This window comes from Harpia harpyja, chromosome 6 (assembly GCF_026419915.1).
Source record: "Harpia harpyja isolate bHarHar1 chromosome 6, bHarHar1 primary haplotype, whole genome shotgun sequence".
NCBI lineage: Eukaryota > Metazoa > Chordata > Aves > Accipitriformes > Accipitridae > Harpia > Harpia harpyja.
Window position 1 is genome coordinate 36,182,583 of NC_068945.1, and position 18,045 is coordinate 36,200,627.

Here is an 18,045-nt window from a genome sequence, read left to right on the forward strand (position 1 = left end):
GGTCTCATCTTAGAGTGCAGGATAAACATTTAATTAGAGGAAACAAACAAAAAAGAAAGACGATAAATGGAGTACCATTGTTTAGACAGATATTTATGCTTCCATCATGAATAGCTTTGGAAGATAAACCACTGGAAAAAAACCTCCAACACTGAAAAAACCCCACTCTGAACAGCAATATACAGTCTCTGGGGGCTGAGACTGCAACATTTACATACTTAAATGACTTTATGGATGCTGACGGTTCCACTTAACTCAAAAGGATCGTTCTCATGTTTGTGTCATGTTTGGCTTGTAATACGTCCCTGCAGACTGGTGCGCAGAGGTGACCAGCAGCCTGCTACCTCAGAGGTTTATGCTGTTGTGTAAGGACTGTAGGAGCAAGCTGCAGGTAATCCTGTAAAAATCAGGATTCCTACCATAGGCTTAGAGGAGTATGTGAAATTTTGGCAATGTAACAGCTATCAGAAGTACTACACTACTTGGGTCCAAACATCATAAAATGTCATTGGGTTTATGTGTTTTCTTTCCCTGAGAAATTTCAGAGTTGTTAGTGAGATCTGACTTAAATCAGCTCTGTTAAACCACAACATTGCTGATATTTTAAGAGGTACAAAGGATAAAATCAAGAAGCAGCATAAGCTGTTTATCATTTTTGTGTCTAGATCACATGCATGCCCAGAACCTGGCCTAATAAACATGCATATCTCTGAAGGCTGATTTGTTGAAGGACTGTGACCTAATGCTTCGGCGGGGACTGTAGTCAAGAGTGTGATAAGTTGTTTTTTCACCCGCTCCAGTGCTGAAGCCCATCATTGAACAAATGCACCTGGACTTCTGCCAGTCCCCGAGTGCAGTCTCGAACCTGAAGGGGTTTTTCTTCATGGCTTAAAATAATGTGAGGTTGGTTTTTTTTTCTTATCCCAGAGCAACTAACCCAAATCAGCTGTCCTTAGGCTGGAAATATAAAGAAGACAAGCTGCTTTTGCCATGAGATAGACTTGCCAAGATCAACCCCAACCATACTGTCAAAATTACTGCCCAATTACATGGGGAACGAGTATGTTTTACAGGAGGATAGCCCATACGAAGCAGTTGCCCCAAGCTACAAACACAGCTTTTTTAGCAGCCAAGCTGATCCCAGGGTGTTCCTCACCAATGCCAAGCCTCCAGGCAGCTGTGGAGCCTTTTCATTGGGAACTGAAATGATTAACCAAATTGTAATTGCAAATCGCTGTTTGGTTAGACTTCAATGCCTATGGATCAATGAGTTATCTAATTAGGAATCTTAAGTTTGAAATCTGTTTATAAAATTATACCCATTGCTCTTAAATTTACATGTCTCCAAGGAGATATATTTGAATTTCTGTAATGAGTTTCTCAGAATGTTTGCTTTAAAGTATTTCCTACACTTAGCTGTTATACAGTGTGTTTACAGGAGACTCCCAGAAAGATACTTTTAATTACTTTGACTATGAAAATATTAAGTTTAAAGTCAAAACATACAGGCATTTTTGAGCTACTTTGTGTGTGTAGGTGCAAAGGCTCATGCCTGCAAGCATTCCTAGTGTTGGACCCAGGATTTAGAAATAAACTGTATTCTTTTGTTTCCTAATCAGGAAATACTTTGTAGTTTTAGCAATTGAAGGACTCTTCAGATTTTTCTTCTAACAAGTGCAGCTTAATAACAAACTTCTACCTAAACCCACCCTCTTTTGTGTGTGAGAGGTCTAAAAGAGACCTTTGCTCTTGCAAACACCAATAAACTTAGAAAAACATCTGGAGCTCTATTTGGCCGGACTGCATTGCCCCTGAAGCTTTTCCTCTCCTCACTTTATTATCAGCAAGGAACAAGTTAAAAGAAATAAAAATCCAGCATTGACTCATTTATTCTTCAGGTCATATTGATTTGTTGTTTTTTTTTTTTTTAATAATACATTACATATTTAAGTCTTACCAAATATTGTAGGAGTTTTTGCTGGGCTGTTTGTCTTAAGCACAGCCATCAGTTTATAGATTAAACTGTCCTTTTGTGCAAATCCCTTCTTGTCTTTTATAGACAGCAGAATAATTAAATGAATTTAATTATTTTTCCTAGAATAAATCAGTATATATGAAGATGATGAAAGATTTAATAAAGATATTTCCTCCATTAGGGACTAGTTCTGCATTCTCTACTATGAATAGCATTTACAAAAATAATGCTATTCCCACTGTAGTCAATGGGACTACTCATAAGGGTAACATGTGCATTGCTTGACCTCATCCTCGTTCATTAACGTCTATAAAAACTCCATTAGACTACTTAAGGAAAAAACACATAGAAAGAGAACGCTAATAATTTTACTAATATTGCACGAAAAATAATAAAACGCTCTGGCAATGGTAGAGCCCTCTGGATCACCATCTCTGTCTTGTTTCGTTAAATGTTATTATCTCTAAGTGCAGTGCCAAACCTAGAGCACTGGAAATTTTTTGCAAATAAGTAATGGTATAAAGACTGTCTTTTTCTCCTGCTGGATAAATTACCTATGAACACACTGTGATTTTTACTATATATTAAAAATACGCACGAAAATACCACAGATGAATTATTTCAATTCACTGCACCCACAGTTATATTACCTTAGTCCCTTGCTGTAGCTTATTTTCCTGATGAACTGACTTGGAAGAATCTTTATGCCACTGCTTATGAGTTCCTAGCCAGATAAATAGGTGAAGAGCTGCACTGGTCGGCTTTACCCTTATGAATACTGTCAAGAGTTCTTCCTCTTTCCTTTTTACTTACTTTCTTTCTTAGTCTGTACCCAGGACTCAGCAGATGTTTAGCCTTTACTTCCATCTCCTAACTCTTTTCAGCTCTTTGACACTTCTTATTTTACCAGACCCTTCAGCCAAGACCCCAGTGTGTGCGACAGGAGTCTCTCCACTGACCTAAGTTCTAGTTTTCGGTGCTTATCTCAGGCTCCCTCCACTGACAGCCACAGACCCCAGCTTCTCCACAGGCAGGACGTGGGTGGCTCTTCTTCAACTCCTGCGCTGTGCCAGATCACAGCAGGTTGGATTAGCCTTGGATTACACAGTCCTTGGATTACTCATATCAGTCCCCAGCATCTTCAGCAGGGTTGCTACACTGACAACATTTTATTATCGGCTCTCATACTTTCCACCCTGATCTGCAATCCAGATGACGTTTTCTAGTTAAATATTCCTCCCACAAAGGAACCCACAATCTTTCACCCACTGAAAAGTCACTAATCTCATCCTCTTCTCCTGACCAAACCCCATCAGCACCACCACAGCATAGGAGACTCAATGAATCTCAACACAAGTGCTTCTTGCTCCCACTCTTCGTTCCAAATTCTCTTCCCTACCCAGTGAAGATTCCTCATCTGACTGTAATTTCCCAAAGTAGTTAATGGTTGAGGGACAGGTCTTGGGTCTTTGCTGCAGCAGTGGAGCAGGAACAAAGATCTTCCTGTAGACACTGTGACAGTCAGATGTCTTAGCAAAAGATCCACCCCAGCTAGAAGCCCACGGGACAGAAACACACCATGGACACTCAAGTTATCAGACATTCTGCTGCAGCAACTGCTCTCAAACAGCGCTTGAACAGAACAGAGGTGGTGGCTGCTTCCTACAGAAGAACACTGGCGCAGTAGCTCATTTTGATGACTGTACCGTAAGCAGTCTCCTATGCAAATATTTAACGTCCCATGCTAAATCACATCTAAAAAATGCTGGAGAACCTGACTAACCAGATTAATGGGGTCAGGGGAAACCCATCAACAAAAAAATGAAGGGAAGGGAAACTATACAAGCAAAGCCAAATCTGCTATTGGTGGCAGTTCCTACAAAACTTTGATGTTCAGTTATGTCTAAAGACTATTGATGATTAGTGGTTTAGTTGGAAATTACTTAATGTAAACACTAAATTGAAGGGTTCAATCTTATTCAGCCTTTATACAATATTTTGAAACTAAGCTGCAATTTCTACCACATGAGGCATAAAATCAATTAAAGAATGTTTATGCTCCAGCAGACTTGTAACTACACTGCTTAAAGTTCAGTCAGTTTGTCTTTTAATACATTTTTGTTAATTTTCCAATTTCAATCTGGTATTCATTAAAGATGTTTAAATGTGGTCTCTTTCCAAAACCATTTGGTCTTCCTGGTTCTTCCTGCTAACAGGGTCTATGCTGGTCTGAATCTTGCCCTTTTACAAACATAACACACACATTTTATTAATATGGCTATTGCCGTTAGCAAAACTGTCTAGGCTCTGCCTATTTTGCATTCAGTAATATTAGGCCCTTCAACAGGTCAATTGTTGCATAGGAAACGGACCATCTATATTGATAAGGTTTGGAACTGAAAGGCTTGTGAAGAGGAAATGGTTCTGACATGCAGGACAGGAATGGGAAAAAGGGATTATACTCCCATTTGATAGTTTCATGCAATGGAAGAATATATGCCAGGCTGCCGGGTGCTAATGCGAGTGTAAGTCTTCTCCGTTCTCTACCCTTCGCCACTCAGCAGCCCATCCCTGACAAACCAACAACTGCTTTAGGTGAATTATCTTCTCCTAGGCAGAGTACTAAACCATGTGTATACAAACATGGGGCCTGGGCACACCTCTTGACAGAAGGTATCCCATGTGTACATAAGGAGGTTGGGGAGTGATTCTGAATCCTGCAGAGGAGTGGAGACTGCTCAGAGATTAAATCAAGCCAACTTGAGGTTAAGGACTTTTTTTTTCATTAGCTCTAGTGATGCTTTGGGATCTCACTTCTGAAGTCCACGCAGGGGATTGTGCCTACATGTCTCCTGTTGTTATCATATGCAGAGTTTGGGACAGCTCAGAACAAGGGGTAGAAACAATTCCATTGAACCAAGCAAAAAATATATTTCAGATGCCCGTATAATTCCTCAGGAAGCAATCAAGACACTCATCCTGTCACGAAGCCCTCAGATAGATGTGGGATGCCTGAGGAAAGTGTGAAGGGTGGAGAGGACAAAGGGTTCTGTGCTCAGATGTTTGCTTTCTTAGACTGATTATCTAACAAAATCCATTGTTTGACGGCAATTCGCATGACTGCCAGTTTTCGTTTCCCACATAAGACACTGGAAATAAGAAAATAAAGGGTACAGTGTCCTTCTTTATAGCTTTGCATTCCTACCACACTGCCACTGATACACCCCAATGAAAAATAAGGCCAAAATGCCACGAAGTCTTAAGCTGCCGCTTTAAGGTGGTTGTGGGGGGAATACTTCTTTTGGTAGCCAAGCCAATCGGTGCTGGCTTGACATGTTTGTGATATTACGGCCTATGGCTTTCATTTCAGCTTCCACATTCATCAGACCTGATCCCTAACACAAAATGTTAACAAGGTCCCAGCAGGCTCTCATCGCAGCCAGTGCAGTGGGTGAACACATATGTTCTTCAGTGGGAAAACTGTTCCACCTACATTCACTGTGAGCGTGGATTTGAATCAAATACCCCTAAAAACTTACAAGTGATACTAGGCCCGTGCCTTGGTGAAATGCTTTTTTAATTTTATATTAAAAACATCAATCAAATATCAGTTTAATAACGTATATATTCTACAGAGCAATACTTCAGACTGTTAGAAAGGACTATGCCAGAGACATGCACTTAAGCAATAGTAACAATTCAGTAAAAGCAAGCTTATTTTTTCTATTCATTAGGATACAGAGATCAGCACTTGCATAATAGTTCCATCCCCACCTTTGTTTTCTGAATGTACGAACAATACACAATCCAACCCATGTCACCATTCTTCAGTGCCCTCCTCTGTGACATTCACACCCTGTTAAATGCATCACCTTGTTAAACACACACCTGCAGCGGCTCCATATGCTTAAATCCTGCAGCACCTTTTTTCAAAGATCTTCTCATGTCAAGCACAGGACATTTAGTTTCATTATTTGTGCATTATTTATAATTCACAAAAATGAGCAAGTCTTTTCCTGGCCTGCCCCAGTTAATCCCAAATTTAGGCTAGTGCTTTTTTATTTAATTTTTTTTAGGGCGGGTACAAGAAAGTATTATCTCAAAATAAAAATAAACAATAGAAGAAAAAAATCCATTGTTCTTTCTAAGGGCTAAGCTGGAAGGCATTACAAAGACTATTTAACTTATGACAGTCAATTGCACCCATACAAATCATTCCTGTGTTTTGTATTTTTTTTTACCACGGCAGAAAACATCAGTTTTAGTATCAGTTCCCCCTTGGGGTTTGCCACATGTCTGGTGACAAACTAGGCCTTAATTCCACAGCATGCAACCCATCATTTCCTAGGAAATGGCAGGTACCAAGAAATACTAGGATGAGGTGATTTAAAAGATAACAACTTTATTGAACTTTCCATGCATATCGTAACAGATCTTACTCATAATCCTTCTCTAATTACTTCTGAAAGGCCCATTTGTGTGACGTCTGTTATGGTATGCATAGATCACCCCTTCCATGTCTCTGGTCTCCTGAAATTCAAGCTCTCTACCTGCAGTTTGATATACTGTATAAATTCCAAATCAGCTGATACTAGGACATTTTTTGCGAGTTTTTGATTGCATTACTTTCAATAACTGCAACAACTATGGAACTGCTGGAGTTCTGTACCATGTAACACACGCCTGGCTGTTTCCTACATATCAATTTTAATAAGTTTTCTTTTTTACAAATGATAACGCTTGAAAAGTAATTTAAAAAATCTAAGATGTAGAGCATAAAGGTGTATAGGGTGTTTTTCCTTTTAAAAGAACTTGTGAGCTGTGTAAATAGAGGAAAAACTTTAAGGAATCACCTGTGATAAATATCTGACATAAAATTAATGACTTAATAACCAGGAAAAAAACCAAAACTATTACTATTAACCTTGTGCAAAAGGCACAAGTTGATACAATGGCAGATAACAAGTCCGTCCTACAGATTACAGATTTATCTGTAAACCGCGCTCATCTGTTCAGTACAGCTAAGTCTAAAACACAGGCACAAAGAATACTTTCAAAGTACAGGAAGTTTCTAATGGACAACTGGGAATTCTGTTATAGTAGAAAAACTTTAAAAAGAGAAAGATCTGGTAAATTTGTGAAGTATATCAGTCTCCTAATTTCTGATTCTTGAAATACTCTGATCACCTCCAGAGATTATGAATTATAAATAGCTGCAAAATAGTAATTATATTGTAGTTAAATATTTATACTCTCACTATGTGTTTTTTAGTAGTTTTGTAGAAAAATCATTGAATCAGAATTAAAAAGTGAGCGGTACCAGCAGCATAGTGTTCAAATACAGCCATACTCGGTGACAAGGCTGTTACCCCTGGGTGGCTTGGATTCAGTGAAAGTGAAGTGGGTAGAAAGTCAAAAAATAAAATTACTGAAGTATGAAGAGAGAAAGAAACACAGGTAAACCATCACAGTAACAGATATAAGAGGAACAACATGAAGGCATGAAAGGTAGTTTAAATTTTGACCAGTATCGCAGGCCAGTGTTTCCTGGATCTTTACAAGTCCCAGCTCACCATGAAGAGTCTCTCACTGCCCCAGTAGCAAACCAGAATAAATGAGACCATGTGTCTACATTCCTGCTTGCTCCTGTTCCTCATCCCCTAGATGCACACGTGCGAGAACAGCGTTGCAAACAGAGCACAGAATTGGGGAGCAGAAATTCTTGATTCTCAGCTCATCAGACATCCCCATCCTACAGTCTTCTTCAGGGGAGTGGGTGACTGAAATGTGCCCCAATAATTTTCAGGTTGATTACAAGACAGAGAAGAAAAAGAGAAGAAAATCAGGTGTGGTAAGAGTGGGCTGGGGCAGTCTTACTCATTGCGGTAGATAGACTGAAAAGCAAGATATTGTCCTTCCAGAAACAGATTTTTTTTTTTTAAAGAATCTGCTTATAAAGCCTTGCATGTTATGAAATTATCAGATCTGATCCCTGCACCTACTGCCGAGTAGACCACTTTTAAATTTCCCACAGTGTGGGGATTACAGTTAATAAATGGCAGGACAAAGCCACATTTGTCAAACAAGGAATCTAACTGTTCAGGCTTTCCAATGCCTTCAGAAGACTTCTGTAGAGAATTGACCACTTCACAGCATCATGAAGGCAAACACTGGAGTAATTTGTAGAACACTGTTGGTATCCTGTATATTCATATTGGAGTACAGTATATGATATCAATAATATTTGTAGGGTCATGTGAGAAGCAGGTCAAGCTAATGAAGCTATTGAATAGGAAAAAATAGAAGCTCTAGGCAATATGATAAAATTCAGTGTAGGCCATGAGGAAACAAGCAGAGAACAGAAGAGTGAGAAAAAGTAATGAGGTGAAGAATAGCTATGCCTGCTCTTCACCATCTGGACTACAACATCACCCCTTAGGACAGGGTTCCAGTTGTACAGTGGGCTGCACACACCTGCTTATTTTAGGCTGCAACTCCACAAATAATGTTGCTTGAATAAGCCAGCGCCGCTGTACATTTTTATTGTAGCTGGTAAAAACGTCTGCTGAAGAACAACATGAAATCCCTTTCAGAAAGAAGAGCTGGAATCCTCATCAGCACAGTATCTACTGTGTGACAAGAAAAAGGTTAACATGTGAACATCCATTTCTTGGTCAGCTATAAAGCATGGCCTGATGATTACTGCAGCGGTGTCAAAAGATGGGAAGATGTTGTACACTCAAGGCTCAAGGAACAACTAGGAATGTATTTGAGCAGAACCAAGACAACAAAGAGTAAGCAAGATGCTGACATATGCCAATGAAAAGTATTTCATGTGGAATGGTTAGTCAGAGTGGATGCCTCTGGATATTGTCTGCAGAAGTTAATTTTTCTGGAAAACACACTCAGATATTCTGTAAATCCCAAAACACAAACAAGCAAACTAATTTAGATATGGTATGAGGTTTGGCACCAGGGAAAGAAAAACTTTACAGTTTGTAGGCAGGAAATAATGGGTTTGGAGAATTTTAAATCCTGTGGCAACCGCAGGTCAATGTCCTTCCCATCGTTTCTGCCTGGTAATAAGGTATCTCAGAAAAAAAATTGATGCCACTAATGTAACAATCCTCTCAAAAACAGTCTGAGTCCAAAAGAAAAAGTTGCCCATCTTGTTTAATCACTAGAAAAAAAGGTTTTCAACTTGTCAAAAAAGCCTAACCTTAGGACAAGACTTTCTTCCTTAAGCACAAGTCTGACCGAAACAATCCATTTCAAAGCTATGTACAGCCGGCAGCGTGGTTGTGGTACCTTCCTGTGGGTTGGGGCTCATGAGTCCAGCTCTTTTGCTGGACTCCTGCCGAAGTCTGCTTCTGACGTGAGTGGTTTGCTAGTCATCAGCACGGATAACCAAAACCAACTGTGTGCCAATATGAGCCAGAGCTCTCCCTTTATGTGCCATGACTACAAGCTTTGATATGCCATAATAGTGCTTTTCCTGATGAGCTATAAGCACTTGGGACTGATATTGAATAGGACTGGAAAGAGTTCAGAAGTCCTGCTTCCTTGTTAAAGCAGGGATGGCTTTCTTGGGAAAAATGCAGATGCAAGTGGTACAATAAAACTGGAGGTAAATGGATGATTTACAAGTTTGTCAGACTAATCAAATAGATCTCCTGTAATTATACCTAACATCAAATCCTCGAGACTATTATCCATGCATTTTGCAAGGCAGAACAGCAAATGTGACAGAGCCGGGCACTGCGTAACAGGCTTTGCGAAACAGCTCATGAAATCATTGCTGCTCAATTTTTAGTCGATTTTGCCACATAGCATGTGTTTTTCCAAACTGCTGTATCCTGCAAGCAGAACATGCAGCTCATGATTTGCTGGTTCTGGGAGCTGAACTAACCCCAAATTTGATAGAGTCACGAGTAGGAAACAATTTCATTGTTCTCTGGGGTGAAGAATGGAAAGAGAAAGGCATGTGTTGATTACTACATTGCAGTGCTGATCCACCCTTTGATTCAGGGAGTGGAGTCAAACAATCCCTCCACCTCACTTCATATGGAAAACTGAATTTGTCTTTGGACTATTGCTGTAAAGCAAAGGATACTCCGACAGCATCTGAAACAAAGGCGAGTAATGTTGGAGGAAAGACTTTCCCTGATTGCCACAGACGTTGGGTGAGGCTCAAACTTTATACACTTTTGGAGTGAGCTAACTGAATAAATGAGGCAAACTGTACTGGCCATTATTAAGGATTAGTATTTGGAGGCAACATAAGTGTCAGAGGGAGTTAATGCCACTAGAAATTTTGACTAATGCAGAAATTCAGTCCCAATATTAAAAAAAAAAAATCAAAATTCAGTACTTGTCAGTAAAAATATCCACAACCTTTTGAACGCAAATGAGCAGGAACCCTTTTTATTTGATAAAATGTATATATACAGATCTATCTTCTACTTGCTTGTCTAATTGACCTTTGCCTGCATTCCTCGTTTGTCAGATTCGTTTTAACAAATTAAGTAGAAATAAAAGGCTTCAGAATATCTTGGGTACTGCAGCTGAAAACAGCTTCTGAACTGAAGTAAATCTGTGAAATGAATAGACCCCTTCAGCCCGAACCAGCTGAGAACCAACCCCTTTCGGGCTGTTTTCTGGAAATACTTTAATAGAATTCATTCCCAACAGTACATACAAATGTCATTGTCCTGGGCTGCTGCTCTTGGGACAAGACTAACATACACCGCCTTTGAATTTAAAACTCTCCGGTCATTTTGCTGTCTGCATTTCTGGCGGACACAAAAATGCATTGTTTTCCAGCAAAATTATTATCTTTCTATGCTTTGCCAATTTGCTCCCCCCCTTATTTTTTTTTGGGGGGGGGGGGGATAATTTTCCCCCTCCTTTCCTTGGCTGTCAAACGAAGACAGGCAAGCCTGGCAGGAGTCGGGCTAGCTGCTGCCCCTTGAAGCTGCTGCCAGCCCCAGGGATCAGCCCCGGGGGCTGCTGCGAGCCCGTGGGTGTGCGTGGGCGATGGCATGCTTCGCATTTTCCACGGGAGCAAAACCACCCCGGCCCCGGCTGTGCCTGCGGGCTGGGAGATCGCTGCCAACACCGCCAGGTCTCCGGCATCGCGCTTCATCCCAAGTGCTGCTCCCCGGCCGCCTCACGCTTTTCTTTCCCTCCCTCCTCGGGAGAGGGAAAGGGAACAGGTCAAGTTTTTCGGTGTTTCTCTGAAAACTCGCCCGGGCTGATGCGGTGAAAGCGGGAAGGCGGCGACGCCGCTCCCTGAGGAAGACCCCCCCCAACCCCCCGGCCACCCCCTTCCCCGGGCAGCACGGACAGAGCCAGCACGTATTTTCCAGAGGAAAACCACCAGAAGTTGTAGCAGAAGGAGGTGAGCTGAGGGGCGAGCACCCTGCGTGCCAGCCCGGCGCCAGCAGCTGCCCCCCCCTCAACTTCCGCGGGGGACGAAGACCTTCCCCGCTCCAGCCCCCTACTCACCGATCTCCCCATCATCATCTTCCTCCTCCTCCTCCTCCAGATCCAGCAGCACATCTTGGTTCTCCGCATTCATCTTCCCGAAGTTGCGGTGTGTCGTTCCCCCCCCCCTCCTCCTCCTCCTCCTCGCCCCCCCCCCCCCCCCTCCTCACCCCGTTCCCGCCGCCGGGGAGGCGAGCCCGCCCCGAGGGCCGGCCTGCCCCGGAGGCGGAGCGGCGGGGAAGCGCTGAGAGGAGATCCCGCCCTTGGACCTGGGCAAGGTAGAGAGAGAGAGCGAGGCTGTGGCAGCTCCCGCCTGAAACCGCTGGATTTGGGGAAAGGTGAGCCCCAGGCGGGATGCGGGACCGGCGCCATGTCCTCACGTCGTTGTCAGGGGCTGGCGGGACGGGGCGAAGGGACTCGGCTGGTGGGTCCTTGGGCTGAGGGAGGCAGGGAGGGTGGTCACAGCCTGCGCTCTGTAAGCGAGCGCGCTTACTTACTTCACGAATAGCATCCTGAAGGACCAAAAGGGGGGACGTGGAATAAAACGTGTATTCATTGTGCGTTTTGTTCTGGTTTTTGCAGCTGGCCCCATCGTCAAACGCATATACGTGATCCTATCATAAGCTGAGCAAACGCCATCTTAAAACCGTTTAGGGAACAGTTTTTCTTGACGGGATCCAGGGTGAAGATTTTACAACGATTCCTCTGGTTGTTTCGCCCATATCTTTACCTTTTGAAAACTGGCTTAGGAGTGAAACCCGTGGGTCTTCCTGAAGTGGGCCAAATTATGCACCCAAGCATTGAAGAACTCACCATTGCCAAATACTTCTGAAAATGGGAAGCCCACATATGTAAAAAGCCCCAAACCAGTAAGTACTGACAGAGTTATTTGGAGAAGGTAGCAGAAGTTGGAGGGGGAATGCTCACGGACTGAATAAAAAGCCCATCTCTAGAGCTCTACTGATGTATTCATCTCGGTTGACTGTTTCACAAGAGCTTGTCCTCAGCTCCATCTTTGTCTCCAGATACAAACTAGGAGAATTTTGCAACACAGGGAATGCGAAATGGTCACTATGCAGAAATGTGGTGGGGGCAGAAGTACTCATAAAAGGGGGACTTGAGTCCTCAGCAATGCACAAATCTACCTACATGTGTTGGTTCCAGGGGGGAAGTGGAGGGTTCCTAAAACTGAAAGACATCTGGAGGGGTGCCCAGAGAGGAACTGGACCGAGCTTGAATAGTGAGGAGAAATGGAAATAATACTGGAAAAATGGATTGAAGAAATGGGGGAGTCGTGTTCGGGGAAAGGAGAAGATAAGAGAAGAGCAAGATAACCTTTTTTTTTTCTGCATAAAGCAATAAATGCCCTATAAGCAATCTATTTTCAATCTCTAGTCTATTGCTGATACCCAAATGGCCCACAAGAGCCAGGATGTCTAAAGCGTACAAACCAAGAATCTGAACCAAAATCCATTTGTCAGATAAGCTTATCACTTGCTAATATGGTTATCTGTTGTCAAGCAGCTGTGTGTTAGGGTCACAGCAGGGCCTGGCAGTACAGCGAGTCTAAGTGCAAGTGCTTTCTGACAAAAATGAGTTGAGAAATTTAATTGGAAAGTTTTGGAGCAACTCTGCTTAGCAAAGACCCCCCTCACACTCATCGCTCGAAAAGAGAAATGGTCTGTAAGGACATAAGTGAATCAATCAGAACAGAAACTACCCCTCTCAACCTTATTGATGCCAGCACCCATGTTAGCAAAAGAGCGTTATCTGCGCCATCTGACACCGAGCATTTTTCTCACTCTGTTAGATAAAGAAAGCCTCACAGAGCTGAACTGGAGAAGGAGGGCAATACAGAGAAGGAGGGCAATACGATAGGGTGATACCCAGTAGAGGGTAACGACGCATAGTAAGACGTGGTTTTTTGTGTCCCAAGTTAGAAATCTGGTGTGCTGCCCTGCGACACAGCGAGTCTGCTTCTGACCATCCCAGCATGTGCCTTACTCACTGTTAGGACAACTTGTCAGGTTTTGCACTTAGTGAGGTTACAAGGAGAGAGTGAATTACACCACTCCAAGGAGCGTTTACTCCAGGCTGGATCAGCCACAGACACCACATGGTTTCAGTGCGTCCGGCAAACAGTTGCAGCCACATCATTATATACCTGTATTCTGTAATATTCAGCTGCCCTCCTTTCTTGTGGGTCCTCCCCAAACTGTGGTCCCACTGGTGAGACCTTATTTCCTAAATGGTGGGAGGAGAGCAGGGATTGTTACAGACAAGGTCCAATTTAGGACTCTGATGTGAGATTTGTGCACTCTCGCATACACACCAGGGACATCATTGTTACCTTAGTTACACACTTCCTATTTTTGCATTCCATGAATGAAAATGTAATTAAAAACCTGCAAAGTGGGGTGGGGGAAGTGTAGAAAAGAGGAGCATTTCAAAACCAGGAGGCTATACACAAAATGTGGGTTTTTTTAACTTGATCCTACTAAAACTACAGGTAGAGGATCTTCCTCTTCAGTCCACTGTAAGATTTCTCCCAGCAATTACAGAACATGAATATTTTGTAGGCTTCATTCAGCCCTCAATACCTGAACGTTCAATTTCATAGATTACTATAAAGCTGAGTTTTGCAGTTATCTGAAAAGGCAATGAGAGTACTGTGTCTAAAATTCCCATAAAACTTTTTGAAAATGTATAGCTATTTGTTTTTTAACTTTATGCCTGAAGCAAATATTTCCATGTGTACTTCTCGTAAAGCACCAAAGCTTCAGAAGCTCGGTTTTGTTACTCCTGAAAAACAGAGATTAAAAAAAAATAGCAAAGGAAGAGAAAAATGCAACAGCACCACCCTGCTGCCATCTCTTTGTCAGACCGATAATAACAACAGATCCACTCAAAGAATTGTGGTTGTGTAACCTCTAGCCAACAAACAGACTTTTTCAAAAGTCAGCTGAAGTGAAGAAGTTAGGTTAAACCAAATTCTTTTCTCCCCCCCCCCCCCAGTTCAAGCCTGGCTGTTTTCAATTTTATTGAAGAAGAAATAAAAATGTTTTAACATTCCTGGTAGTGAGAAACAGAGCAGAAGACCATGGAGCCAGTGGAAAAATTGCTTCCATGGGTAAGGGTTTCATAGCAACCATAACAACATAGGTCAGGAAGAGACGAAAAGAGATTGTTTAGTCCAGCGGTGACAAAACTTTGGCGCAGGCACCAAGTCTCTAACTGACATGGATCTGGGCTGGCACCAGGGTCTCTGAGTCACAGGGCCTTCAACAATGAATCTGGCACTGAGCATCAGAAATACGCTGTCGAACGCTGGTCTGGTCCAGCAGCCCCACAGTAAGACAGGTTTGAACGTATCCAGACCTTGGCGACAAATATTTGCCAGTCATGTGCTTCACAGTGTCCGGTGAGGAGTCCGTTGAGGTCCCCAGGTAAGCTCTTGCCAGAGTTTCGCTCCTGTCGCTACACAGCCAAAATAATTTTGCAGCAATTGAAGCTGTTTTCTTCTTGTCCTTCTCCCAGCATCCATGAGAATGGCTGGTTGTTGTCCTCTTAATAATAACATATTACATGTGGAAAACTATCACCTTAATGCCTCTGAAGCTTTTCTCATCCAGACTACACAAACTCGGGTCTTTCAGCCTTCCAGCATGTATCAATGTCTGTGCTTTCCTCTCTTATAAGAAGTTAGTGTAAAAAGCTCAGCATGAGACTCTATGGAAGGAGAAGGTGATATTATTTTACAAAATCTCTAAGTACATTAGCTTTACCCACTCACAGTCATTTTCTCAATGATTTAATTCACTTACACTCCCACACTCACATACCTAGAAGAACCAAGATGTAAGTGTTCAGGTGGTCTGGCCAGGGTTACTTGTGTCCAGTACAGAGGACAAGGGGAACACAGAGTCTCTGTCCTTGGAGATATTCAAAAGCCATCTAGACATGGTCCTGGGCAAATGGCTTTAAGTGGCCCTGCCTGAGCAGGGGGGCTGGACCAGATGACCTCCAGAGGTCCCTTCCAACCTGTGAATCTGCGAAGGGACACAAGGTATCAGGTCCTCATCACATCTGTTAAGCAATGAGAAACTAATTTTTGGACAGGTCTTTTATACTCGAGAGCCCAAAATCACTGTGGCATGATTCTTCTGTGTCAGAATTTGCTCACTTCTACCTCCATAAATTTTAGGCAAGTCTGCTCCAAGTTCCTTAAGGCCATAGTCTGTATTCTAGCTGGGCTGAAAGGAAAAGGAATGGCATATATGATGTGCTGTTACCTTCTTCCCATCTTCCTCTTGTTAGAGGGTAGGGTCTTCTGCTGACAGGTAATCTGTTCTCTGGTTTTACTGGAGTGCAGGCCTCCTGGGCTTAACACAGGCAACAGTTCTCGATCTTACTGTTGTGGACTGTGTCCTTGTTTACGAATATAGTCCATTTTTTACATTGTTCTCATGCTTATGCAACTATATCTACTCATACTTCATTTCTGACATCTTAATATTTTCATTACGAGTCAGTACCTCTGTACACCTTCTTTCATTGCCTAACCCTTTATTTTAAGGTACAGCGCCCAACAACAAATACTGTATTCCAGGTAACAACTCACCCGCAGTGAATACAATTGCTGTACCAGTCTGAATGTGATGCTCCTTCTAACATATCCCAGAGCGACAATTACTTTTTTTGCAGCAGTATCGCATCGTCTGCTCATATTTCTATTGCACTCTGCAATAAGTCTTAGATTAATTTCTGCAGTTGAGTTCTTTGTCACGCTATTTACCCTTTTGTATTTCTGTAGTTGATTTTCTGCTTCTAAGTGGACATTTTTCCCCCCTTGCTTTTATTATCTTTCCTCATTTGATCAACTCTTTCTCTTTCATCAAGATAACTTTGGATTCAAATGTTGTCTTTCACAGTGCTTGTGAACTGCTGGGGGACAAAATCCATACTGCTTAAACCATAGTCATAGCAGAATAAAGACCATGAGCATCAAGGAAGCAGACAGTCAGCAAATGTGGAAGACTGGTAGGTCAAGTGTACTTAAAAAAACTTGGAGGGAAAGAGTTTTGTGGGAAAGCTATCAGTTATTGAAAGAAACTGTATTAAGGCTGCTACAGCAAATTATATCAGTGAAGGCAAAATCTGGGAAGAATAGCAGGAGACAAGTGAGGAGTTCTTTAAGGATACGAAGGTCGAAGTGGTCCATCACAGTGGGGTTCACTCCAGAGCAGAGAACACAGCTGTCTTTCTGTTCTGCATTCTTAGGTGGAATGAAAGGAGTAATTATCCTGGAGACCAAACAAAGTCTATTATTTCACATTTCATAAAACATTAGACTTTTTAATAACTGCTGGGATATTGTACCTTTGTGTCTGAAAGCAGGTGAAATTGAAAGCATTACTGAAACTGTTTGAACCTCAGTTAACAGAAAAGAGACTATTTGAAATGCTGTATTAGCCTGCAAAGCCCTTGTTCTAATCGAGAAATAAAATCAGAGAGAAAATAAAACCAAATAAAATGGTCACTCCCCACAAGAAATTCCCTTAAGTGCACTGAATTATTCAGAAATTTGCTGCATTAAAAGTCAGCAACAGAAGATGTAGGAGAATGTACTTCCAGTTCACCAAACCATATATTCCCTGGTGCTGTTAAATTAGTGCTTATTATCTGTTTAAGACTAGAGAAGACTGACTGTGAAGAGTTTGGAGTTCATTTTGTTTCACCAAGCTCTGGTGTTTATTTCAGTATGATTCACAGATAGGGAGAGCAGTGAAGCATTAAGGGAAATTAAAATTACCAAAACCCTGTCCAGCTCTAGTATTTTTCTTTTACTTTGGTCATGTTTCCAATTGTTTGTAATCCTCCCAGATTTCTCAATTCTCATTCTTGCATGCAACTTCCAGTCTGAGATGACAACTTCAGTCTCTTTTGCCCTCTATTGAAGTGAATTGGTAATAACAATTGCCAATAAAATGTGAACTACAATATATAAAAGAGGGTATAAATACCTGATCTCAGACCAGTGGCGTGTGTAATTACTTTATGTAGAAGTCTCATAAGTGCTGCCAAGTCTTCCGCTGGCTCCTACCTATGTGTTCATTTTACATTCTTTCACTAGCTGTCCTTAGTATGGGATGTAGACATGGTAATTTTACAGCAAACTTTTTGTCTGATGTTTCTGACCTGTTTAATACAATGGTTTTAATTCTTAGGAAAGGTCTATATATGGCCAATGGATATCTTAGAATAAGAGACTCAGAGTTCAAATAGTTTTATTTTTCTAACACAAATGTTTGAACTCAAATAGTTCAGCATATTTAAATTTCAGGGGGTTAATGGGGTTATTGCACCAGGTCAATTATGAACGATGGCTTACAATCATTTAATTTGCAGTGTGCTATAGTAGTTTTACAATATTTTAATTGTACTTACAAAAAAACAGTTTAGTCCCATATCTGTCTGGATATCCCTAAGTCACAGGAAATGACTGTAGCAGATCTTACTCATTCTTTAAGAGAGAGCACGTTCTCAGTTATCCCGACTTACCCTGCAAGTGCTCAGTACACTGT

General features: G+C 41.8%; 1 protein-coding gene across 1 annotated transcript in view; it reads right to left on the bottom strand.

Moving 5' to 3' along the window:
• The window catches only part of ANO6 (anoctamin 6), a 79,744-nt gene extending 68,161 nt beyond the window's left edge, over positions 1 to 11,583 (bottom strand). Inside the window, exon 1 of the mRNA XM_052790512.1 lies at positions 11,483 to 11,583. Within this exon, the coding sequence (XP_052646472.1) occupies positions 11,483 to 11,555 (73 nt within the window). The 5' untranslated portion in view covers positions 11,556 to 11,583. The remainder of the gene's footprint in view (positions 1 to 11,482) is intronic.
• Between the last annotated feature and the right edge of the window lie 6,462 nt (positions 11,584 to 18,045).